Source organism: Lampetra planeri, chromosome 53 (assembly GCF_965212315.1).
Source record: "Lampetra planeri chromosome 53, kcLamPlan1.2.h2, whole genome shotgun sequence".
Lineage (NCBI taxonomy): Eukaryota > Metazoa > Chordata > Hyperoartia > Petromyzontiformes > Petromyzontidae > Lampetra > Lampetra planeri.
Genome location: NC_136159.1, coordinates 7,980,179 through 8,007,243, shown reverse-complemented (window position 1 = coordinate 8,007,243; position 27,065 = coordinate 7,980,179). Strand labels below are relative to the sequence as shown.

Here is a 27,065-nt window from a genome sequence, read left to right as displayed (position 1 = left end):
GCTTCCCAACTCGCCACTTCACCCCTTGCTCTCTCTCAAAAGCCAAAACGCCGGTCGGTGAACGCCAAAACCCGCCAATTCGCGCTGGCCGCAAACAGAGCCGTGCCGCCCCCACGCGGCCGGGCGGCACGACCCGACAACGTGGCACGGAGTGGCAAAAAAATAATTAACCCCTGACCCAGACCCCCGCATGGACTCCCCGGCTCCCCACCCCCCACACACCCCCCCCACCACCCCCCCACCACCCCCCCACCACCCCCCACCGCCCCCCACCACCGCCCTCCACCGCCCCCCACCGCCCCCCACGAGCCGGATTCAGCGGCCGCGGAAGAGAGGTCGAGTCGACGGCAGCGTCGGTCAGCTCGGTGGCGGCGGCGGCGGTCGAGGCGGCCCCGCCGAGCGCTGTCGCAGTCACGAACTTTTCTTGTCCTTGGAGCCCAAGGCCGCTGTCGCGAGGCCGACGGCTGTGGGTGACGGACGAGGAGGTGGGGGGGGAGGGGTGGGTGAGGGGCAAGGTGCAGAAGAAAAACAACAACAACAACAACAACAATGGACGCGTCTGTAAACCTGGGGTGTGGGCCACATGGGCCACGCTTTGGAAGACACTGAACGTTGACCACGTGGGCGCTGCGTGCGGGACGGTGCCCGAGCGCGGCGCTAAGATTATAAACGCGGCGTGTTGGCGGGTCGACGCCTTCCCCCCTCCACGGAGTGCGGCGAGGATGCCCGCAGTCTCAATAAAGATTCCGATTCTAGATGCCGGATCAAGTTCGTAGTGGTCCAGAACTCTCTTCTGCCAACGTGGCGAGATGTTAACTACCTCGCCTGGTATGCAGGCGGTCGTAGGATCGATCCAGACCCTGACGCCTGCTGTATGTTTTTGGTGTTTCCGTGTCTCTCTCTCCCTGTGGTCGCGTGGAATTTTCTCCGGGTCCTCCGGTTTTTCCCTCCACATTTAGAATAAACATCACGCGTTTAGAGACCATTTGGCTGCTATCAATTTGCACGTGATGGTGATGATGATGATAAGCCACTTCCTTGAGCTATCAAATTGTGGCAGCCAGCGGGGCCTTACCTGGTTAACATAAAAAAAAATTGTTTAGTTTCGTTTTAGTGCAGATGCATGCCGCTGGACTCCCTGCCCCCTGCCTCTCTCCAGGAAATAAGCGCTACACAAGCTGCCCCCGCAGAGACTTCTGGGATGCGAGTGCGGGTAGGCGCCGGGTGTATCCACATGGCGCTGTAGCACAAGTCCAGATGGCAAAGCGGCGAACATTTTTTTTTAATATTCGAGATGTTAACTACCTCGCCTGGTATACAGGAGGTCGTGAGTTCGATCTGCACTCTGATACCTGCTGTATATTTTGAGTTTGCGTGTCTCTCTCATCATCATCACGGTGGCTAGGAGATGTTAACTACCTCGCCTGGTATACAGGAGGTCGTGAGTTCGATCTGCACTCTGATGCCTGCTGTATATTTGGAGTTTGCGTGTCTCTCTCGTCATCATCACGGTGGCTAGGAGATGTTAACTACCTCGCCTGATATGCAGCAGGTCGTGGGTTCGATCCCGACCCTGACGCCTGCTGCTGTATATTTGGAGTTTGCGTGTCTCTCCCTGTGGTCGTGTGGATTTTTCTCCGGGTCCTCTGGTTTTTCCCTCCACATTTAGAATCAACGTGCACTGAAGAGTATTTGGCTTCTGCTATAACTGTGCACACGATGATGATACGCCACTGCGATCGGGCCATCACTTGTGGCCAGTCAACTTCGAAACAAGAGCGCCAGATAAGATTACCTGGTACAATTAAAAAAAATGTTTAAACAGTTTAGTAGCTGATTAATTGCTGATTGGCAGGCAAGCGTCATGGGCGGTACGCAGTGGCAGAACCGTAGCAGTGCCGTTGTGATAGCAGGCAAATGTTTACTGCCACAACAACAACAGACGCCGCCAATCACCACCACGTGGCTGTGGATGTCACACTACAGCTTGTGCCAGGCTCGGTGGACTTAGGTGTGGAAGGTTCGCTGCTAGCGTGAGGTCACGGGACTGCAAATAACACACTCGCAGACGCACGCTCTCACGCGCTCTCACGCTCACACATACACAGACACTCAAACACACCCTCTCACCTTCACAGGGGGCAAAGACAAATGAAAAGATTCCCCGTATAGCCTTTAACAGGCTGTTGGGGCAAGTGCTGTTCGGGAGTTCCGATCAAGGCCGGCACAGCACACTAAAGGGTGGGTGGCCAGCACCATGCCCATGTCACACTTACACACACAAACTTACACATACACGCAACTTACACACACACACACTTCAGCCGGCACCCTCCTGTTCGCACAGTTGGCTACGTACGGTGAGAAAGAAGTTCAACATACATGCACGAATGGCGGTGACGTCACCACGCGCTCGTGCCAGCCTAGGTGCACTCCGAGGCTATCACGTGAAGTGTCGAAGGCTCACTGCCGGCAGGAGGTCACATGACAGACCCAGGTACACACTGGCACATTTCATCACAATTCCGTACGCACCTCCCCCCACTACCCCCTCCCCCCCACTACCCCCCACTACCCCCCTCCCCCCCCACTACCCCCTCCCCCCCCACTACCCCCCTCCCCCCCCACTACCCCCCACTACCCCCTCCCCCCCCACTACCCCCCCACTACCCCCCTCCCCCCCCACTACCCCCCACTACCCCCTCCCCTCCCACTACCCCCCACTACCCCCCTCCCCCCCCCACTACCCCCCACTACCCCCCTCCCCTCCCACTACCCCCCACTACCCCCCTCCCCCCCACTACCCCCCACTACCCCCCTCCCCCCCACTACCCCCCACTACCCCCCTCCCCCCCCACTACCCCCCACTACCCCCTCCCCCCCACTACCCCCCTCCCCCCCCACTACCCCCCTCCCCCCCACTACCCCCCTCCCCCCCACTACCCCCCTCCCCCCCACTACCCCCCCCCCCCCCACTACCCCCCCCCACCCCACTACCCCCCCCACCCCCACTACCCCCCCCACCTCCCTCACCTCGTGACGTGGCCGCGTCGGCCGCCTCGCGCGCCCGCCCTCCCAGGTCTTCCATCACGCGGTCGACCTGTGCCGCGTGGGCGTGGAACCAGGGCAGGATGATGCGCTGGTAGATGACGGTGGAGCCGTTCCACGACACGGGCGCCATGCACCACACGAGGAAGGCACACTGCAGCGCGCAAAGACAAAGATCACCATCCACCACCCCCGCCGCCTCCCGTGTGTGTTTTGACAGACCGCTGGGGCAAGCGCTGTTAAGCGAGCAGCACCGACGAAGGCCGGCACAGTGGCACGTGAGGTGGGGTGGGTGGGTGGGTCGCCAGAGCCACGCCCGGCCGTCTTTGTCTCCCCCCCCCCCCCCCCAGTGGCGATGTTTCTACACAGACACACACACACGGGGGTGCGGAGTGTGTGCGTACGCGAGCACGGACACAAAGACCCGCCCAGTGAAGCCTTACCCGACTGTCGGGGCAAGTGCTGTTCTCACCAGCGCCTATGAAGGCCGGCACGGCACGCGAGGGGGTGGGTGGGAAACACCACGCCCGGCCGCCTTTGTCTCCCCAGTGGCGATGTTTACACATAGCACTCATTTTAGGTGTACCCTGCCGGGTACGGGTAGCCGGGTATCGGGTATGGTACGGGTATCGGGTATGGTACGGGTATCGGGTACCAGATTGCGACCTCTGGCGGTAAGCGTCGTGTTTAGTACAGAAGAACCCCTCTTAACGACCATCCCTGTTAATGGTGAATTGCTTAACGACGAGCCTCCATAGAGCCCCATGTGTAGTGTATAGAAGTGGTGTATAGTGTAGTGTATAGCAGAGGTGTGGACTCGAGTCATGTGACTTGGACTCGAGTCAGACTCGAGTCATGAATTTGATGACTTGCGACTCGACTTGGACTTGCATAACAATGACTTTGTCCCACCTCTGGTGTATAGTGTAGTGTATAGTGTAGTGTATAGTGTAGTGTATAGTGTAGTGTATAGTGTATAGTGTAGTGTATAGTGTAGTGTATAGTGTAGAATGTAGTGTATAGTGTAGTGTATAGTGTAATGTATAGTGTAGTGTATAGTGTAGTGTATAGTGTAGAATGTAGTGTATAGTGTAGAATGTAGTGTATAGTGTATAGTGTAGTGTATAGTGTAGAATGTAGTGTAGAATGTAGTGTATAGTGTAGTGTATAGTGTAGTGTATAGTGTAGAATGTAGTGTATAATGTAGAATGTAGTGTATAGTCTAGTGTATAGTGTAGTGTATAGTGTAATGTATAGTGTAGTGTATAGTGTAGTGTATAGTGTATAGTGTAATGTATAGTGTAGTGTATAGTGTAGTGTAGTGCCTCCATAGAACCCAATGTGGTTCGCCAACCGACCATTCCCCCGTTAACGACGGGCTTACGACAAGCAGGCGACCACCAATTTCGGCCAATCGGCGGGCTCCAAAGTGGTCTGACCGGGCCTCGGCCAATCAGCGACGTCCATTCACGACCGCTGGGGCATTGTTCACATGCGACGCCACCGGAACGAATGACGCTGTTAACAAGCCCTTCCTAAACTCGCTTGACGACCAAATCACTTCACGGGCAGTCGAGGAACGAATTGCCGCCGTCAAGAGCGGCTTCTACTGTACACTGCGCTGCGCTACGAAACCGGCGACCCGAGTTCGATTCCTTAGACGCCTCGTCGCCCGCCCTCCCGGCCTTAAAACAGGTGCTCGCAAACAGCACTTGCCCCAACAGTGTCCGTAGGCCACACGGGGGATCTTCATCGTCGTGTGTGCGCGAGCGCGTGAGATTTGCGAGCGTGTAGACCAGCGGTCCTTAAACTTCACTGCAGCCTTGCACCCCTCCTTTGGTTCTCAATCATTAAAATAAAAAAATTACAATATCAATAAACAGGTCGGGTTTGACGAAACGAAGTAAGTTGTTACTTAACGTGCCGGTGCTTAAGTTGCGTTTGCGATGATTGACCTAATATGAAGAAAAACAAATGCGGCCGTGTCTCGCCACACCCCAGAGAGGGCATCTCGCACCCCCAGGCTAAGAAGAAGAACCGCTGCTGCAGTGAGCACCCTTCGTGGCGTATTCACGCTCTCCGTTGCTGCATTGAGTCTCCCCACGTGTCCGTCAGCACCCAAAGATTCTTCATCCCCCCACCCCCCCCCCCACCCAGGTGAAGAACCACCGCTGCAGACAAACTGAAGGCGGCTGGGGGGGGGGGGGGGCCCAAGCCCAGTGCAGAAGTCACTCGCCGTGGGCTGGAATCAAGGGAGGTCGCCGGGGTCACGGCACCTCGCCCGAGTCCTCCGTTCAGAGGGCCCCCCCCCACCCCGTCAAGCGCTCGCGACCGCAACGTGCCCCCCCCCCCCCCCAGTCGACACTGCTACTCCCGACCGTTATTATTGTTGTTGTTGTTGTTTTTGTTGTTGTTATTTCGATTTAAAGCTTTCGTGACTGCAGGGATTCATCTGTTTTTTACGTGGTGGTTTGGCTGCTGAAGCTCCTTACTATTAAAATTCCCTCCCTTCATTACTGCTAATCCTACATAATGCACGGGCATATTATGACTTTGAGACCCCCCCCCATCTCCTACACATTCCACAAGTAGTGACTAATCCCATATCTGCATTTTCCATAAATATGCTAAATTCCTCTGTTGATATGCAAATTCCTTTGTCAAAGCTCCCTCCTCCTCTAACCCAGCTTAAATATACGCTGCCAAGCTTGGTGGTGTTCATTCAGACGCTGTTTTTCCAACAGACCTGTTTTTCACCTGAGGACGGCTGCTTGCGTTTTGGCCAAAACGTCGTGAGAATTATTTTATTATGTTTTATTTTTATTATTTTATTATTTCTCTTCTACGTGACGTTACCGAAAGAACCAAGAAGAAGGTTACTGTTGTTGTTGTACGGGGCTATCCTGCGAGCGCGCAACGGTGAGGGTCGCGTTCTGGGCCAGCCGGTGCAACTTCCCGGCACGGCGGTCGGAACGGCGCAGGTCAATACGACGTAGGTCAAGGTGAAGCAGGTCGAGACAGTGATGGTCAAGGGCGCAGGTCAAGATGGCAAAGGTCAAGGGCGCAGGTCAAGGAGCGCAGGTCAAGGAGCGCAGGTCAAGGAGCGCAGGTCATGACGGCGCATGCCACAGGCGCCGTTCGGCGGGGACAAAATCCGCGGCGGTCACCTTGAAGAAGTAGTAAAAGGGGAACCAGTAGAGGACGAGGTCGGAGAAGAACTCCCCGACGCAGAAGAGTCCGTAGACCACCCAGTAGGTGAGCCACTTGGTGTCGTCCTCCTTGCTGGAGCTCTCGATTGCCGCGATCCTGCGGGAGCCACGCACAGGGTCACGTCCTCACACGACCCACCCCCTCCCCCCACACACGGGGTCACGTCCTCACACGACCCACCCCCCACGCTTGGGGTAACATCATCATAACCCCCCGCTCCCCCCCACGCACGCGCCCGCCATCCAGCAGCTCCGTGCAGGCAGCCGCCAGGGTTGGTGGGTCGCCGTGTGAATGTTGCTAGACGCCGCGAGCCCCCTGGCTCGCCAGGAGGAGGCGCCACAGCACCAACTCCACGTGTCCCACGTCTCCTCTCGACTTACAAACATTCAGAGACACGAACAAACCTGTCCGTAACGTCCAGGTTGCCTTTCCGGACCGAGAGTCGTAAGTTCAACTGCCGCGCAATAGATGGCGGTGGTGGCATCAACATCTGCAGAACGTGAAGAACCAGTGCCATCTACATCTACAGAACATGAAGAACCAGTGGCATCTGCAGAATGTGAAGAACCAGTGTCATCTACAGAACGTGAAGAACCAGTGTCATCTACAGAACGTGAAGAACTAGTGGCATCTACATCTGCAGAATGTAAAGAACCAGCGGCATATACATCTGCAGAATGTGAAGAACCAGTGGCATCTACATCTGCAGAACGTGAAGAACCAGTGGCATCTACATCTACAGAACGTGAAGAACCAGTGGCATCTACATCTACAGAACGTGAAGAACCAGTGGCATCTACATCTACAGAACGTGAAGAACCAGTGGCATCTACATCTGCAGAACGTGAAGAACCAGTGGCATCTACATCTGCAGAACGTGAAGAGCCAGTGGCATCTACATCTACAGGAGATTATACAACTTTTAAAGCCATTCCCCGTGTTAAGTGTACATGCCGTACAACACGTTTGGAATCGACAGCAGTAAAGTTGGACTTACGAACAAATCGACTTACGAACAGACCTCTGGAACCTAACTCATTCGTAAGTAGCGGAATCCCTGTATGGGGATAGAGTGTTTCCCCCTCGCACGCCTGGGTTTTTGCCGGGCGCTCCGGTTACCTCGCACGGGTAAGTACTCATCAATCATCCAACAACACCTTCATACAGAGAGAAACTGGGGTGGGGCAGTGGCAAGATGTTAACCACCTCGCCTGGTACGGAGGAGGTTGTGGGTTTGATCCTAACCCTGACGCCTGCTGTATGTTTGGAGTTTGCGTCTCTCTCTCCCCGTGGTTGCGTGGATTTTTCTCCGGGTTCTCCGCGTGTGTAAAAGTGTGAGGGTTAACCGTGCCGCTGTGGCTATGGTGTGGCAGGGGTGGTTGGTAGTGTGTGTGGAAGCATCAGGGTTAACCGCGCCGCTGTGGTTATGGCTTGGCAGGGGTGGTTGGTAGCGTGTGTGCAAACCCAATATTTCCCCGGCCCTCTCGAATAAGACGCCTATTGGCTCCCTGATAAAGCCCTGCGGGCTCTCTCTTAGCGTACAAAACGTTTTCTTTGTATTCTTGCGAGAGATGCACGGCGTATCAAAGAACCCGCGGGGGGCACTGCCGCCGCGTGCATTGTCCAACCCTGCCGATCCTCGCACGCGGAATGATTTTTTTGAATGCCACAGGCAAGTATGCCGAACTTCTTTCACACCGTACGTTGCCAACTGTGCTCATCTGATGTGCGGGGGAAGGACAAGAAAACTAAACACAAACAGCAGCCGCAAAGAAATGAGTTTGTCCATCTAGATGCAGTGGCTTTGTAATATCGGAAAGAAGAGCGTTCCAGACGGCCGCAAAAGCGGCAACTGAAAGCGCCGCGCCTTTGTTCGATGGTTAGCCAAAGGCCGTTGCTGCGGGGGACGACCGGAGTTTGCGTGAAGGTCTACGCCTCCTTGACAAGATGAGTCGCGGGTTCTTTTGTGGCACGCTCCTGGCGTGCGTAACGAGCGCGACCCCATGACAACCGCATTCGTTCTTGGCAAACAGGAGGCCAATGCGGCTCGGTGAGCACCGGGACGGACGCGGTCAGGATCTCGCGGTAGGGAACGAGGCCACGTTGCTTCCGGCAGCGAAAGCCCCCTCTCCGTCGTCGGCAAACTTGTCCAGGCGTGGGGGAGCGCTGCCTCCGTAATGAGGGTGCTCCGTCGCTCCGGGGAAAAACTGTGCACGTGACCGCGCAAATTGGCGCGCGCAAATTGCACCCGGCCGTCGCCAGCAACGGCGATGACGAGCGACACTCGCGCTCCCCGTCCCGCCGCCTCCACCAACCCGCACCGGGGCTCAGCGTGCCCAAGTTGTGGACAACAAACAACGCCCCGCGCGACACGACGCCGTTGACGGTGGGGGCGGGGGGTAGGAGGGGGCGGCCTTCGACCAACAGCGGATTGACAATGTTCTGGAAATTCAATTGGAATGAGCAGCGGTGGTCGGTGTGACGAGTGGGAAGGGAACGACCAAGTGTGTGCGGTGGACACCTACGGGCAATCTGCCCCAATGGATCGTGATGACGACGACGACGACGACGCAGACTTTAAAATCCTAAAATAATCTGCCGATGTGTGGCGGTTGGCGCGCCGCGCTACGAACCTGGCAACCAGAGTTGGATTCCCGCTCACGGCCACCACCGGTGAAACGATTATCGCAACCAGTCCTGGACCTACCCCCTAGGTCGACTCAGCCTCAAATGCGTACCTGGTGCGGTGTGTAAACATCGCCACTGGGGAGGCAAAGGCGGCCGGGCGTGGTGTTGGCCACACACCCCCTTCGTGTGCCTTCGGAGGTGCTCGCTAACAGCACTTGCCCCTACAGTCTGTTAAGGCTACATGGGGGGGGGGGATCTTTGCCTTTGTTCTGCCCAGTCATTCCCAGTTGGGTGGTAGACCGGCCCATCTGTCAGCACCACTTATTCTTGGTTCTTTCGGTTAAGTCACGTAGAAGGGAAATAGTAAAATAATACAAATAAAATATCATTAAATAAAATTACGTTTTATTTGTATTACTTCCCTTCCACGTGACTTTACCGAAAGAACCAAGACCATGAATCCCTGCAGTCACGAAAGCTTTCGATCGAAACACAACCCAACAGTTCCCCCCGGCCGTTCCCCTTCGCCGATGAGCACCGTTCCGCATGCCACGCACGTGCGTGCGTGGCATGCACGTGCGTGGCATGCACGTGCGTGGCATGCGCGTGCGTGGCATGCACGTGCGTGCGTGGCATGCACGTGCGTGGCATGCACGTGCGTGGCATGCGCGTGCGTGGCATGCACGTGCGTGCGTGCGTGCGCACGTGCGTGCGTGCGTGTGCACGTGCGTTCAACGTGTTCCCACGCCGCACGTTGTGAGCCAACCGTGGCTGATCGGAGGTGCGCGGGGGGGGGGCGAAGGACCACAAATTAAACACAAAAATCAGGCTCTAAATAAATGAGTTTCAACTTTAGTGTAGTGGTGTGTAGTGTATAGTAGTGTACAGTGTAGTGTGTAGCGTCGTGTATAGTGTAGTATGCAGTGTATTGTGTAATGTGTATCGTAGTGTATAGTGTAGGATGTAGTCTATTGTATAGTGTGTATCGTAGTGTATGTATGTTAAACTTCTTTCGCACCGTACGTAGCCAACCGTGCTAATCGGAGGCGCGGGGGAAGGACAACAAACTAAACACAGAAAGCAGTTCTACAGAGATGCGTTTTCAACTTCGAGTTAAAAAGTGCGCATCGCTTCAGTGGCTTCATCACGTCTCGCTGTTTGGAAGACTGCCAAAATCAAATCTCCGGCCAAAAACCACGAATTCATTGTAGCCGACAAAAATAAGCAGCACTCCGCGAGACTTCAACAATGATTCACTCCATGCAGAGATTCAACCCCCCCCCCGCATGAACATTGCACGAAATGTCCATCTCTCTGCAATTCAACGGATTGTCACCGATCCAGGGGGCCACAATCGACCCACCTACCCCACCAGCTCCCCCGTACGAAGACACAGACTTCCTCTTCAAAAGGACGCGTCATCACGTTCTATTTTTAAATCCTTTATATTAAGTTCGCATGCTTGCTTGCTTGCTTGCGTGCTTGCCTGCGTGCTTGCTTGCTTACGACCGTGCAAATCTTTCGGTCGTTTTTTAACCCACTTCCCGTGATCCAATCGAGCTGACATTTTGCACACAGACTCGTTGTGACAGACAATTAATGTTCGTGAAAAAAAATTCCCAAAATTTAACACTTTTTAGGCAAAAAAAAATTATTTTACATATATTCAAATATAACTCATTCTTGGCTTTGGCTGAACGTCACAGTATAAGAGCCCAGAGCGTAACCCTTCCACAGGCCGTGGCGGAGTAGCGCAGTTGGTAGCGCCCTCGCTTCCCATGCCAAAGGTCGCGGGATCGATCCCCGCGTCCTCCACAGGCGAATATATTTTTAAATCCTTTATATTAAGTTCACTTGCTTGCTTAGGACCGTGCAAATATTTCGCTCGTTTTTTAACCCACTTCCCGTGATCCAATCGAGCTGACATTTTCCACACAGACTCGTTGTGTGTGACAATTAATTTTCGTGAAATTTTTTTTCCAAAATTTTACACTGTTTAGGGAAAACAAATTAAATATTTAATTACCAATTGCTTAATACTGGCAGACAATCATCTGACCCGTAGATTGCATCCATCTCAAGCCAGAGGACGAGAAGACTCTTGCCGCCACGCATATAAAGGATTTATAGTGAAAAACTTTGTTTTTACGGGTTTACTTGTTTGTTGTTGTTGTTGTTGTATTCATTCATTCCCACCCCCTGAGCGCCGGCGTCCACACACCGCCCGTCTCGTCCCCAGCCGCGCGTCCGCTCGCGACCACCACGGCCTCGGGGTGGCGTTTGTGCACGCGGCTCTTCACGAAATGTGAAAATGTGACGTTTGTTTAACGCGTAGGCTTTCGCGAGGGCCGATATCATCCATAATGGATAGCCGTTGTCATTTGTATGCATTCATTAATCCCCCCCCCCCGTCCCGACTTTGCTCAAGAAGGGCTCACAAGTGACGCCGTCACACCTACCCCTCTATTTAAGGAACGAGATGTTGTGGCTTGGCTCTCCAACACACCGGTTAGTGCTGTACTAGTGACGAATTGGCCACGTTCTTCTTAATTGACAACCCTTACTAGTTGCCTGTATCGGGTGCTGGCTGGTTTAATGACACATTTGTATATTGACGCGATCTGTATTGAGTATTATGGATATTACATTTGTACACACGCAACTCGATGCACATCTCATGAGCGGCAGAATCTGTGTTCACGGTAGGAGTTTTTTTGGCTTAGGTCGTGTGAATGTAAATGTGTCGTCATCACTGTCAAGCCCTTATCAGTGCCCTGCCTGATTACAGACCAATTCAGACCTTATCGGTCACCCCGTGCCCTTATATATCTCAACGTTCATCCCACAAAGTCCCATCACAAGGGATAAACACAAACAGACATTATTTTCCTTTGTGCCCGTATTGAAACGCCGTATGGACCTGAAAATTCTACTTCGCTGTACAAGAACACGGGGTGAACTGTATGGGTTGGCAGTGATGTGTCGTACACACACCTCCGCCAATTAGTTTGTTTTGTGAACATCAGGTGCTAATTAGCACCTTGGCTCACTGGGGTTGTGTGGTGGAGAGCAAACCCCACGGCGGCAGGAAGTCGTGGGTTCGATCCAGACCCTGACGCCTGGAAATTTGGCGATTGCGTGTCTCTCTCCCCATGCAGATGAGCCATTTCATGGAGCTATCGTTTGTGGCCAGATTGCTTCTGAAAAAACATCTTTATCGCTCAGTGGGCCTTACCTGGTAAAATTACGATGTTTGGCTGGTGATTACAACCAGCATCATCAGGCGAATGCCACAGTGAGTGCGAAAGCCTTCGCGTTAAACAGAATAACCATCCGCACCTTGCGTGCGCGTTTGTTGGACACTATGGAGAGCGGCCCCCCCACTGCGCGCGGACTGATCGCGGCCCCACGATGGCGCTGTGGGTGGCGCTGTGGGCGGCGCTGTGGGCGGCGCTGTGGGCGGCGCTGTGGGCGGCGCTGTGGGCGGCGCTGTGGGCGGCGCTGTGGGCGACGCTGTGGGCGGCGCTGTGGGCGACGCTGTGGGCGGCGCTGTGGGCGGCTCTGTGGGCGGCGCTGTGGGTGGCGCTGTGGGTGGCGCTGTGGGCGGCGCTGTGGGCGGCGCTGTGGGCGGCGCTGTGGGCGACGCTGTGGGCGGCTCTGTGGGCGGCTCTGTGGGTGGCTCTGTGGGTGGCGCTGCGGGTGGCGCTGCGGGTGGCGCTGCGGGTGGCTCTGTGGGTAGCGCTGTGTGCGGCTCTGTGGGTGGCGCTGCGGGTGGCGCTGCGGGTGGCGCTGCGGGTGGCTCTGTGGGTAGCGCTGTTTGCGGCTCTGTGGGTGGCGCTGCGGGTGGCGCTGCGGGTGGCGCTGCGGGTGGCTCTGTGGGTAGCGCTGTGTGCGGCTCTGTGGGTGGCGCTGCGGGTGGCTCTGTGGGTAGCGCTGCGTGCGACCGTGCGGACTCACGAGCGGTAGGCCGGGTAGCAGAAGCCCACGAGGTTGCACAGCAGCGACGCTCCGTAGCCGACGGCGAGGTACATCGCGATGAGGGCAGCGAAGCCTGTGGAGAGACACGCACGGCGGTGGTTAGACACGCAGCCACCACCACCACCGCCACCGCCACCGCCGCCACCCGCCACCGCCACCGCCACCGCCACCACCGCCACCGCCACCGCCACCACCACCACCGCCACCACCGCCACCGCCACCACCGCCACCGCCACCGCCACCACCACCACCGCCACCACCGCCACCACCACCACCACCAGCACCGCCGCCACCACCACCACCACCGCCACCACCACCACCGGAGATTTCCTGGGTGGTAGGGCGAGAAGGGGGGACTACGCAGGAGGTCGTGGGTTCGATCCGGACCCTGACACCTGCATGTGTGAAGTTTGCGCGCATCTCTCTCGCCGAACCCTCCACCACCCGACACGGCCAAGCGAATGAAACAACGCGGCGATGGTGATCGTTCCGGCCCGCTCAGCCGATCGAGTCGAGGGAGAATTCTCACAGCCAGACCTAGCGGCAGTTGGGACACGTGACAAATTACTTGGCACCGTGACAAGCCTCGTGAGGACGAGATCTGGGAAGTCAGAACATTCAGACTTCCTGGAACCCGAAAAGGCACATCGTGAATTAACGCCTCCTGTATTCTTGTGCCCGGTGTATGTTGCCCAGGGCGTATCGCGATTGAAGGTCTTGGTTGGTCTGCAATCACTTTCGTTCGGAGGCGATTCTCTCAGCCTCAAGATGCACTGCATGCGAGGAGGGGGTATGACAACCACATGGTGTGAACATGAGATTCCGACCCTCAACATTAAGCTAAAGACTACTTTTTATTTTACGAGGTATGGCCCACAGAGCTATATCGGCCTTTCCATAAGCGACCTGGACACAAATGATAGCTCGACGAAGTCGCTTATCACGTGGACATTCATAGCAGCCACATACTTTAAATGCATGTTTCTAAAGGTGGAGGGGGAAAAACCAGAGGACCCGGAGAAACATCCACATGACCACGGAGAGAGAAACATGCAAACTCCAAATATCCAGCAGGCGTAAGGGTCGAGATCGAACCGACGACCCCCTGTATACCAGGCGAGGTAGTTAACATCTAGCTACCGTGGCGTTGCTCTCACACACAACCGGTATGCAAAAGTAGTAGCGAACCTTGCACGTGACACACACATTACTAATTGGCGGAGGTGGGTGTACGGCCATCGCAGAATCTACGCAAGTCCACGGGCTCTCTGTGCGAGGCTCAGAAGCGCCGCGCGAGAACCACAGAGCACTGTTGACTTGCGCGTGAGAATCCACATCCCAAAAACCACCGCCGCTGCGGCGCAGACTGCAGATTTCGGCAAAAACCAGACTGCTGATTCGGCAAAACCCGTACAGTGCAAACCGATCTGCCTGACTAGCAGCAGCAGCAAGCAGGCTTAACGCAGCCCTTTATTGTAAGGGCTGTGGGTTGGTGGGTTATGGGGGGGGGGCGGAAGGACGCACAACCCGCTTGCATAACCCACGTTGCTTCACGCTAAACAGCTCACGTGGCCAGCGGGCTCGTGGAGATGAAAGATTTTTTTAAAGGGACGGCGTAACCGCGGGCTACGGCGACGCGAAGGGGAAGGGGGGTTCGGAGGAAGTGGCTGCCACTCGTCGTGCAAGCGGCCGCTATCTCGAGATGCGGCGGCTTTCGGAGGCCGGGGTTGGCGGGTCGCGCAGAGATCCGCGAAGCTCCCGAATCCGCCCGCGTGGGATGCCGAGCAAAGGTTTTGGGCCAGGAGGTGGCGGTGGCATGCGCAAGCGGGTTCACGAAGCCATTGTAGTGTGGACTTTGTGGGGGTTAAAATCTATTCTGCCTCATGTCAATCTACCAATGGATGAAGAGGCCTCCCCACAACATGTCGGCCACTTGGGATTTCTTGGCCATACTTCACCGTGCTGGTCGATGCGTGCTGACCAATGAGGCGGGAGAGGAGGGCAAGACTGGCTCGTCACGGATGCTGGGCGCTGTTAGCCACTGAAGTCTAGAGGTCAAAGTTCACAGCGGGAAACCACTCCAACCCACCCACCCACCCACCACTCCAACCCACCCACCCACCCACCCACCACTCCAACCCACCCACCCACCCACCACTCCAACCCACCCACCCACCCACCCACCACTCCAACCCACCCACCCACCCACCCACCACTCCAACCCACCCACCCACCCACCCACCACTCCAACCCACCCACCCACCACTCCAACCCACCCACCCACCCACCACTCCAACCCACCCACCCACCCACCCACCCACCCACCACTCCCACCCACCCACCCACCCACCACTCCAACCCACCCACCCACCACTCCAACCCACCCACCCACCACTCCAACCCACCCACCCACCACTCCAACCCACCCACCCACCCACCACTCCAAAACCCACCACTCCAACCCACCCACCCACCCACCCACCACTCCAACCCACCCACCCACCCACCCACCACTCCAACCCACCCACCCACCCACCCACCCACCACTCCAACCCACCCACCCACCCACCCACCACTCCAACCCACCCACCCACCCACCCACCACTCCAACCCACCCACCCACCCACCACTCCAACCCACCCACCCACCCACCCACCCACCACTCCAACCCACCCACCCACCACTCCAACCCACCCACCCACCACTCCAACCCACCCACCCACCCACCCACCCACCACTCCAACCCACCCACCCACCACTCCAACCCACCCACCCACCACTCCAACCCACCCACCCACCCACCCACCACTCCAACCCACCCACCCACCCACCACTCCAACCCACCCACCCACCCCACCACTCCAACCCACCCACCCACCCCTCCAACCCACCCACCCACCCACCCACTCCAACCCACCCACCCACCCACCCACTCCAACCCACCCACCCACCCACCACTCCAACCCACCCACCCACCCACCCACCACTCCAACCCACCCACCCACCCACCCACCACTCCAACCCACCCACCCACCCACCCACCACTCCAACCCACCCACCCACCCACCACTCCAACCCACCCACCCACCCACCCACCACTCCAACCCACCCACCCACCCACCCACCACTCCAACCCACCCACCCACCACAACCCACCCACCCACCCACCACTCCAACCCACCCACCCACCCACCACTCCAACCCACCCACCCACCCACCCACCACTCCAACCCACCCACCCACCCACCCACCACTCCAACCCACCCACCCACCCACCACTCCAACCCACCCACCCACCCACCCACCACTCCAACCCACCCACCCACCCACCCACCACTCCAACCCACCCACCCACCCACCACTCCAACCCACCCACCCACCCACCCACCCACCACTCCAACCCACCCACCCACCCACCACTCCAACCCACCCACCCACCCACCCACCACTCCAACCCACCCACCCACCCACCCACCACTCCAACCCACCCACCCACCCACCCACCACTCCAACCCACCCACCCACCCACCCACCACTCCAACCCACCCACCCACCCACCCACCACTCCAACCCACCCACCCACCCACCCACCACTCCAACCCACCCACCCACCCACCCACCACTCCAACCCACCCACCCACCCACCCACCACTCCAACCCACCCACCCACCCACCACTCCAACCCACCCACCCACCCACCACTCCAACCCACCCACCCACCCACCACTCCAACCCACCCACCCACCCACCACTCCAACCCACCCACCCACCCACCACTCCAACCCACCCACCCACCCACCACTCCAACCCACCCACCCACCCACCACTCCAACCCACCCACCCACCCACCCCTCCAACCCACCCACCACTCCAACCCACCCACCACTCCAACCCACCCACCACTCCAACCCACCCACCACCCCCCCTCCACCACCCCCCCCTCCACCACCACCTTTCTATGGTTTTCTCTGGGCACTCCGGTCTCGTCGCACACTTTTACAAAAAGAGACAAAAAAAATCCCACAGCGGGATCCTCGCGAATGATAACCCCGAAGGGCCAGTGAGGCGTCCCCAAACAAACGCCATCATCATCACCATTATTATTGCCAATGTTTTTGTTGTTGGTGTTGTTGGTGTTGTTATGAAAATAGAAATAGAAATAGCACGGGCTCGGTCGACCGCGATGGGTGTCACGAGACTTTTTCAAACGTAGCCGTGGGGTCGTGGGGCGAGCGGTCGTGGCAACGACACCCATCGCGAGGGAGACCTTTGAACCCCGCGGCAACGACGGCAAAAATTAAACATTCACCCGCGCGGGGACAGTGGGTGGCACGCGGTCTGAACGTGCGGCGTTGCTGCTTACACGCGAGCCAGCCCCCGGCAGGGTCGGCGGGGGGAGCTTTGGGTGGGGGGGGGTGGGAGCCCCCGCTGAACACGGACCCCTTGAGCCACCTGGGGGGTACGAAGCTTTTGCTTGGTCTGCTCACGCAAGCGTGACGCCGGTTACAACCTGCGGGCTTTTTGTTTCTCTTTTGACAAAAAGAGAAAACAGCCGACTGTACCTCGTGGCGGTCGTGGGTCAGATCATTTTGAAGCGGCGGTGCATGGCAGCTTAGTGACGGACGCTGTGCCTCCTTTCGTACGACAAACTACAGTTTCACAATCCAGGTGGTCGAGCCAGACAACGAGCGCGTCGGGAGCAGCGGACTGCACCATCGCCCGCGATGTCTCCTTCACATTTGTGGATCGGGCGTCGCGTCGTTGTACGCTGTACCAACTTCTTCTGGATGACCACAGTCGGACACCACTACTGGGGAGTTTGTCTGCAATGTTACATTTGTGCATCAGGGTGTCCCCGCATCGACTGCCATGGTCTGCGCAGTGGATGCGGTTCAGGGTGCACCATGAGTTTCGTGGAAGCTCAAACCCAGCGGGATCTGCTGTGCACCCCGTCAGACCGAAGACTCACACTTCCCCCTCTCTCTCTCTTTGCCGGCGGGTAGCTTTGTTGCAATCGCGGCTGCATTTCCTGAAGAAGCTCCCAGCACGTGGAGCGGAACGTCAGACACCACCAAGTGAAACGACAGACACATTGGAGGCTGGACTGTGACCGCTACCTCACCACTGTACACTTGGGAATCAAGTTTCATCAACAGGTGGCTGAAACCAGCACTCCGACCCCTAAAAGTCAAAAACACACAGACCTGATATTTCACTTGTCATGCGAAATAGCGTGGGTTGTTCCCAATTTCTCTGCGTGGCAAATGACCGCGAAAACCACGTGCGATAACCGCCCGAGGCGAGCGGGCTATGGGTCGATGCGTGCTCGCGGGCCTTGTTCAAATCGGCGCTCGATGGAAGCGTTGCTGCCTTGGGCGATCCAAACATCGGCTCTGGCCCTCGGACCAAAGAGCCGAAGTGGTCTCTTGCCAGCGGATGCTCGCACGTCTCGAAAAAACTCGGCTGCGGACGCCGTGAGGGTGGGCCGGCTTTTCTCGCGGGCATGATGAGCTGGCTCAACACGGATCAAGGATAAGCGTGAGATCCCAGCCACCCCAATCCCCCCCACCCCCCAACTGTGAACCCACTGACTAATCCCGTGTTGCCGGCAGACTTTCATTCCGCAAGGTCACAACGTCTTAGGGCGCCACAGTGGCTAGGAGATGTTGACTACCTCGCCTGGTATACAGGAAGTCGTGAGTTCCATCCCGACCCTGACGCCTGCTGCTGTATATTTAGAGTTTGGGTGTCTCTCTCTCTCTCTCATCATCATCACGGTGGCTAGGAGATGTTAACTACCTCGCCTGGTACACAGGAGGTCGTGGGCTCGATCCAGACCCTTACGATGCCTGCTGTACATTTCGAGTTTGCGGTGTCTCTCTCTCCCCGTGGTCGCGTGGTATTTTCTCCGGTCCCTCCGGTTTTTCCCCTCCACATTTAGAATCAAGATCACGCGTTCAGACTAATTTGGTTACAAATTTCCGGGTGATGAGCCACTTTGTTCAGCAATCATGCGATGACCAGGTCGCTTCTGAAAAAGAGATCAATAGCTCAGTGGGCCTTACCTAGTAAAAATATAAATAAATGTTTCAAAATAAAATTAGTTTAAAGCGGCCTTGGCGGGACGTTTACTGTAAACACACTTGAAAGAATGCCCTGCACACCACCTTGTCTCGTGCGTGTGGGTTCTCTTCCCTCTCCATCCGACGACGCGTCAGACAGAACGAAGCGGAATACAAAACCCCAAAAGCTGTGCGGAGAAGCGTCGAGTGGGCGCATGCTTGCAATTACATCGGCAAAAGGCAGTCGGCATAAGACGTGGGGGCGTAAATTGCACGCGGGTGCCACGGAGGATTTTTACCGCACTGGCCCTGCAACAGCCTATAGCACCTGGTAGACATGGCGGCGGCCCACTCTTAGTATTATCCCAGGCTCAAAAAATCGCTTCGCTTCAAGAGATCTGACGAGAAGCACGCTCAGCAAATCGTCGTGGGCACAACGAAGTGACCAGCTTGCGAAATTCTTCTCCGCGGCGGTGTCGTTTTACCGACGGTAAAATTTCACCATCGCTGCTACCCGAGCAATGTTGCCCGACAAGCGGTGTCAAGCGTGGCTCGAGCAACCTCGGACGTAAAAATAGCCAACCCCTGCCAGCGACCCACAAATTCATATCCACGGTACATTCCCGTTCTCATATAACGCGGCGGTAGTTGCGTTCCTCAAGAACACCTCGTGATGGATATATAATTCGCGTTACAATAAACGATAGATAACACAGCTGACGACGCACAGTGCGCGATGACACGTGAGACGCACACGCAGGCCGGACAAAGTCCGAGGCGCGTGGGGGTAGCGTCTAGAAGCATCCGGCAGGATCCCGTCCCGTGTGACGCTACGCCGAGGCAGCCGCACGACCGCTTAATCCTACCTCGGGCGACGGAGTTCCGTTCGCTCGATCACGTCAAATACAATATGCATCCGCGTCCCCCATCACATTCATCGCGTTATATCAAATCCGCGTCGTGAAAACAACGCGTTACGGGAGAAAACACTGCACTGCCACGAGTACCGTGAACGCGCGTACGTACGTGCGTAAACGCGCGCACGTACGTGCGTAAGCGTACGTACGTGCGTGCGTAAACGCGCGAACATACGTGCGTGCGTAAACGCACGTCTGCGGCTCAGAAATGGTCCATCACCGTCGGCCACGGTCTGCCCGCCGCTGGGCGATGAGCTCGGCCAGCCGCCGGCCATCTCTCTCTCGCGCAAATCTGCCGTGCGACATTCCGCCCGGGCGACGGCGCACGGGCCGATTTCGTCGCTCCGTCTCCCCGGTGGACGCGCCCTCGGACGCGTCCCGTTCTGTCGCCGCCACTCCGCCACTATTCTTGACCTCGGGACATCGTCGCATCCGGCCCGTGACGCGTCCTGACCCGGCGGTTTTGGTCGTCGTTCTTCAAGCGGCGCGCGTTTCCTTTAATGCCACGCTTTCTCGAATTAAATAATGTACTACGTGCGCGATGGGATAAAACATGCTAAAAATACTGCCAAACACATGGCATTTAGACTATGGCAGTGGTACTGGAAATGTCAAGTGCGTTACGTGTGTAGTCAATGGCGGAGCCAGGATTTTCAGGTAGAGGGGGGCACCCCTCCAGCAATGAAAAATGATAGAGTGGTCAGTAAGTAAATGATGACGTCACCCTGATGCTGCTCTATTTAAGACCGGAAGAAACAGGAGAGCTTCACCATACTTGCCCGATGAAGCTGATTGCAATTATCAGCGAAACGTCGTACTACTCACATTTTATAATGCTGTTGATTCTCTCTTCAGCACACCGGTGGGCTAAAGAAGTGAATGATTTTGTCCTTTGAAAACGTGACACATGTTTTACTGATTGGCCGTGTCGGGTGGTGGAGGGTTACGACACATTTATAGATAACGCGATCTCACCCAAAAACCTATATGATGAGTAAGTAAGTGCTTCTTATTCGACGCGTGTGCAGCGATGGCGCAGCCATCGATCGAGGGTCGAATTCGAACCGCGTGGTGTGATTGGCATCGCGCTCGCTGAGGGTGAATGCCTTCAGGGAAGTCGTGTACTGTATACGCAACTGTGCACAATTCTGTGAGCCACTTAACTGCTTTGCCGTTACTTATTGCCAGCTATGGCTACAGGGTTTGGTGGTACATGTTGTTTATGTCGTTTATTGTTAAATTTCGGTCACATATCCTATGATCACTGTTACATTGCTTTTATGGATTTATTTTGGTGATTTCGAAAAGTTTTTTGGTTTGGCCATGTTTGTTTGTTGTAGTACGGCGTTAGACTGATGGCTTTAATCTAAGTTGTCTTGTGGTTGTTGTTGTTTGACTTGCATCCCACTGGGATTATTGCACACAGTGTTGGTGTACGGTGTTTTTCTGCAATATTTTGCTGTCTTTTCTTGGATTTTCTGTTTGCACTTAGTCACTTTAAGATGTTTTCTTGTTCATGTTTTTGTTTTTTTGTTTGTTGCGGTTGCACCCGATTCAAGAGCCGAATGGCTCACATGGCTATACCAAATAAATGAAACTGAAAAAACTGAAATAAACAATTATAGACACAGACTATTGTCATATCATCTCATCGAGTCCCTGGCACATACTAATATGCTACACAGTGGCAGTTGCGGTCGCAAAATGCCAATTTATTACTAAAAAACCCCAATGATGCGAACGAAATTAGGGATTTCGATCGGATCATTGGGGGGGCACGTGCCACCCCACCCCCACTGTCTCCGCCAGTGTGTGTAGTGACATGGAATGGGTCACTACGTAGCAGAGCGCTGGTTGCTGGCAGAGAAGGGGATCTGCGGTTGCAGCAGCCCTGTCTGACAGCAGGTCACGTGACAAGCCAGAGAGGGATGCAGGGCAAAGGTCACAGATGGTGCTAGAAGAGGGGGTGTGGGGGTGGCCGGGGCGGAGCAAGATAACGCCGGGAGGATAAAAGGAGGCCCCGAGGGGGAGCTCGGGGCTGTCGCCTGGAGTGGGATCCCCTCGTTGTGCTGCTGGAGTCTTCGTCTGCGTCTTCGCCTGCTCGGCATCGTCAGTCAGGCGGTCTGCCCGCTGTCCTACCTCTTGTGAGCTGTGAAGGCTGATAATCGAGTGCCTCCTCCTCCTAGTGTCTCCGAGTCAGTCACTACACCATGTTATGAATTGTTCTCAATGCCTGGATGTTCATTTCGAGTTTTCCAATTATAAGCGACGACAAAAAATGGAACCCATTTTTAGGTGCGGTGAAGGATGTGTCAATCACGGGCCGGATGAGGCCCTCATCCAGCATCGGATTGACAAAATAACCGCAAGCCAACGTAGGTCAATGTACAGTGCATGCTATGAACAACACCGTTTTGATTTTACCAGGTAAGGCCCCACTGGCCACAAATGACAGCTCAACAAAGTGGCTTATCATCATCACCATCATCACCACGTGGAAATATCAAGCGACCAAAGACTCAACAAGCGCGTTTTAAACACGCTATGGAGCATGAGGAATAGCAACAAATGTGAAGCATCTGGAGCTGTGGGCATTCACGACTCATTAATCTATGCAAATAGTTACTGTAGGGAACCCAACGTGGGTCATATTTTATGCAAACAAACCACGTTTGAAACGAGCCCTCGCCCTTGCAGGCAGCTGACGATCCGGGTGAAACTGAACACCACCTGATGATTTGGTGAGGAAAGGAGACGTACATAGAACCAGCCCAGCTCGGGATCTGCACACAGCCCAGGTGTCAATCTGCTCAAGGCTTGCCAACACAGCACGACGGGGGGGGGGGGGGCAGGGTGAAAGGGGGGCAGACTTTCACCCGCAGACAGCCCAGGTGTCATTGAACTAAACCTAAACTAGATCTATTCATCTGTTACCTGTTAAGGCCCACCGAGCTATGCGGCTCTTTTTCAGACGCGACCTGGCTGTCACGAATGATAGCTCAACCAAGTGGCTTATCAGGTGGAAGTGTAGTGCAGCCAAATACAGCACTCTCGAAATGTGGAGGGAAAAGCGGAGGACCCGGAGAAAAAGCCACGCGACCACGGGGAGAGAGAGAGACGCAAACTCCAAATATACAGCAGCAGGCGTCAGGGTCGGGATCGAACCCACGACCTCCTGTGTACCAGGCGAGGTAGTTAACATCTCCTAGCCACCGTGCTGATGATGAGAGAGAGAGAGACGCAAACTCCAAATATACAGCAGGCGTCAGGGTCGGGATCGAACCCACGACCTCCTGTGTACCAGGCGAGGTAGTTAACATCTCCTAGCCACCGTGATGATGATGAGAGAGAGAGAGACGCAAACTCCAAATATACAGCAGCAGGCGTCAGGGTCGGGATCGAACCCACGACCTCCTGTATACCAGGCGAGGTTGTGAACATCTCCTAGCCACCGTGATGATGATGAGAGAGAGAAACGCAAACTCCAAATATACAGCAGGCGTCAGGGTCGGGATCGAACCCACAACCTCCTGTACACCAGGCGAGGTAGTTAACATCTCCTAGCCACCGTGATGATGATGAGAGAGAGAGAGACGCAAACTCCAAATATACAGCAGCAGGCGTCAGGGTCGGGATCGAACCCACGACCTCCTGTATACCAGGCGAGGTTGTGAACATCTCCTAGCCACCGTGATGATGATGAGAGAGAGAAACGCAAACTCCAAATATACAGCAGGCGTCAGGGTCGGGATCGAACCCACAACCTCCTGTACACCAGGCGAGGTAGTTAACATCTCCTAGCCACCGTGATGATGATGAGAGAGAGAGACGCAAACTCCAAATATACAGCAGGCGTCAGGGTCGGGATTGAACCCACGACCTCCTGTATACCAGGCGAGGGAGTTAACATCTCTGAACACCGCCGAATGACGTGACCCACAGGCGAGGTGTGCTGTTAGCCTCATCCAGCAGTGGATTGACCACGGCCGATGATGAACATATCACCTCCACTAGACCCCGACGTGTGTCTGAACAAAGTTCTCTCAACACCAACCGATCTCAACCTGACCGAGAGCCCAGCGGAACATGTGCACGTCGCTTTAAGCGACTGTCCACTGCTGGATGATGGCCTAACGCGTGGCGTCGCGGCTACTCGGGGGTTGACCACACTTCACCACGCTGCCATTCGCGGGACTCAAAGCAGGGTCACATTGACACGGGTGCACAGACGCAGACCGGTTTGCCCCGAATTCTCGTGCAGGGCAACTGAGTTTCAGGTCCATACGGCGGCGAACAGCAGCAGTTTCAATGCGGGCAAAAAACAAATGTGTCGTCTATTTGTTTGTCTTTAGCCCTTGTGGTGGGACTTTGTAGGATGAACGTTGAGATTTATAAGGGCACGGGGTGACCAATAAGGTCTGAATTTGTAATAACGTATGCACTGATAAGGGGTTGACAGGTATGTAGTGTAGTGTATAGTGTAGTGTATAGTGTAGTGTATAGTGTAGCGTATAGTGTAGCGTATAGTGTATTGTGTAGTGTATAGTATTAACTTTGAGATGTATAAGGGCACGGGGTGATCAATAAAGTAGGGCACCGATAAGGGCTTTTGACAGCTACGCAGACGCAAAGTGGCAGTCATTTGAATTTGCTGTACTGCCCCTTCTTGTCCAAACAGCGCGGGTTCGACATCGCCTCGTGCCGATGGGACTGGCACACCATGCCAGCCTTGACCACCGCCGCAAGCTGGCGTGCCTTCGAGCCACCTAACCTCATCCAGCAGCGGATCGACCGTGGCTGACGACGATGATGATGCTGCTGCTGCTGCTGAACACGCCATCCGAAACCCGAGCTGTGGGTCATCATTCTGCTGCAGCAGCAGCAGCAGCAAACTTAGTTTACGTTCAAACGCGTGCGTTTTCGCGACCAATCTTGAACGTGAAATGAAATCTCAAGTTTGCAAACAATAACAAAAACATCTCAAACATTCGGAATCCCAAACCTCATCCGGCGCCCACGTGCGGTTTAGACCGCAAATCTCTCAACAAAGACAAAGATCCCCCGTGTAGCCCGAACAGACTGTAGGGGCAAGTGCTGTTAGCGAGTGGCACCTATGAAGGCCGGAACGGCACACGAGGGGGTGGGTGGCCAGCACCACGCCCGGCCGCCTTTGTCTCCCCAGTGCCAATGATTTTACACTGCACCGGGTACTCATTTTTAGGCTAAGTCTACTTAGGGGGAGGAGGCCCAGGACCGGTTCAGATAATCACACACCACCACCACACACAACACACAGCACACCAACACCACCACACACAACACACCACCACACACAACACACCACCACACAAAGATCCCCCCTATAGCCTTAACAGATTGTAGGGGCAAGTGCTGTTACACAACACCACCACACACACAACACACCACCACACACAACACCACACACACCACCACCACCACACACACACACCACCACACACACACCACCACACACACACACCACCACACACACTCAACACACCACCACACACACCACACACCGACACGAACAACGCCACCCGCCACGTGGTGTCGAGGACGCACGTGGCGAGGCCGCTCACCTGTCACCAGGTGGAGTCTCGCCACTCCGGTCCGCGCCTCCAGGAACGCGAGGGAGTCGGTGAGGACGTTCTTCTCCTGCAGAGCGCGCTCCAGCCGCTGCTTGTACTGAGCGAAGCTTCCCGCAGCCATGGCCACTCTCTCTGTGTTTCTCTCTCTGTGTGTGTTTCTCTCCCTCTGTGTGTTTCTCTCTCTGTGTGTTTCTCTCTCTCTGTGTGTCTCGCTCTCTCACCCTCCTCCTATCTCTCTCTCCCCCGCTGTCTTTCGTCGTCGGTGATCTGCGCGTGCGTCCGATCTGCTCGCGAGAGAAGAAGAGGAGGAGACGACTCAGTGGCCTGTGGGCGGGGGGAGGAGATTCCCTCGTGCGAGCGAGCGGCGAGGCGACAAAAGTGAGCGGAGCTTTAAACAGCCGGGAGGAAGACGGAGGCGGTACGAGGGGGAGGGGCGGTGATATGGAGATGAGGGGGAGGAGCTGAGAGATGGAGATGAGGGCGAGGAGCTGAGAGATGGAGATGAGGGGGAGGAGCTGAGAGATGGAGATGAGGGGGGGGAGCTGAGAGATGGAGATGAGGGGGAGGAGCTGAGAGATGGAGATGAGGGGGAGGGGCTGAGAGATGGAGATGAGGGGGAGGGGCTGAGAGATGGAGATGAGGGGGAGGAGCTGAGAGACGGAGATGAGGGGGAGGGGCTGAGAGATGGAGATGAGGGGGAGGAGCTGAGAGATGGAGATGAGGGGGAGGAGCTGAGAGATGGAGATGAGGGGGGGGAGCTGAGAGATGGAGATGAGGGGGAGGAGCTGAGAGATGGAGATGAGGGGGAGGGGCTGAGAGATGGAGATGAGGGGGAGGAGCTGAGAGATGGAGATGAGGGGGAGGGGCTGAGAGACGGAGATGAGGGGGAGGAGCTGAGAGATGGAGATGAGGGGGAGGAGCTGAGAGATGGAGATGAGGGGGAGGGGCTGAGAGATGGAGATGAGGGGGAGGAGCTGAGAGATGGAGATGAGGGGGAGGGGCTGAGAGATGGAGATGAGGGGGAGGGGCTGAGAGATGGAGATGAGGGGGAGGAGCTGAGAGATGGAGATGAGGGGGAGGGGCTGAGAGATGGAGATGAGGGGGAGGAGCTGAGAGATGGAGATGAGGGGGAGGAGCTGAGAGATGGAGATGAGGGGGAGGAGCTGAGAGATGGAGATGAGGGGGAGGGGCTGAGAGATGGAGATGAGGGGGAGGAGCTGAGAGATGGAGATGAGGGGGAGGGGCTGAGAGACGGAGATGAGGGGGAGGAGCTGAGAGGTGGAGATGAGTGGGAGGAGCTGAGAGATGGAGATGAGGGGAGGGCTGAGAGATGGAGATGAGGGGGAGGGGCTGAGAGATGGAGATGAGGGGGAGGAGCTGAGATATGGAGATGAGGGGGAGGAGCTGAGAGACGGAGATGAGGGGGAGGGGCTGAGAGACGGAGATGAGGGGGAGGGGCTGAGAGGTGGAGATGAGGAGGAGGGGCTGAGAGATGGAGATGAGGGGGATGGGCTGAGAGATGGAGATGAGGAGGAGGAGCGATGTGGTGATGATGATGATGGAGGTGGTTGATCACCAATCCACGTATCCTGTTGACGTGGAGGAAAGTGAAG

At 55.9% G+C, this 27,065-nt stretch overlaps 1 protein-coding gene across 1 annotated transcript; it reads right to left on the bottom strand.

Annotated features, from left to right (window-relative positions):
- Positions 1 to 288: 288 nt before the first annotated feature.
- Positions 289 to 25,868, bottom strand: LOC144734758 (receptor expression-enhancing protein 5-like). Its single transcript, XM_078617119.1, has 5 exons — positions 25,444 to 25,868; positions 12,844 to 12,937; positions 6,216 to 6,354; positions 3,034 to 3,202; positions 289 to 464 (listed from the first exon to the last, which is right to left on the bottom strand). The coding sequence occupies exons 1-5, from the start codon at positions 25,571 to 25,573 to the stop codon at positions 412 to 414; spliced, it is 585 nt and encodes a 194-aa protein (XP_078473245.1). The 5' UTR covers positions 25,574 to 25,868; the 3' UTR covers positions 289 to 411.
- Positions 25,869 to 27,065: the final 1,197 nt, after the last annotated feature.

Coding starts and splice junctions, on each gene's coding strand:
- LOC144734758 (XM_078617119.1), bottom strand. CDS start 25,573: ATGGCTGCGGGAAGCTTCGCTCAGTACAAGCAGCGGCTGGAGCGCGCT. Junction 12,938..25,443: donor GAGACTCCACCTGGTGACAG/GTGAGCGGCCTC, acceptor GTCTCTCCACAG/GCTTCGCTGCCCTCATCGCG. Junction 6,355..12,843: donor TGCTACCCGGCCTACCGCTC/GTGAGTCCGCAC, acceptor TGGCTCCCGCAG/GATCGCGGCAATCGAGAGCT.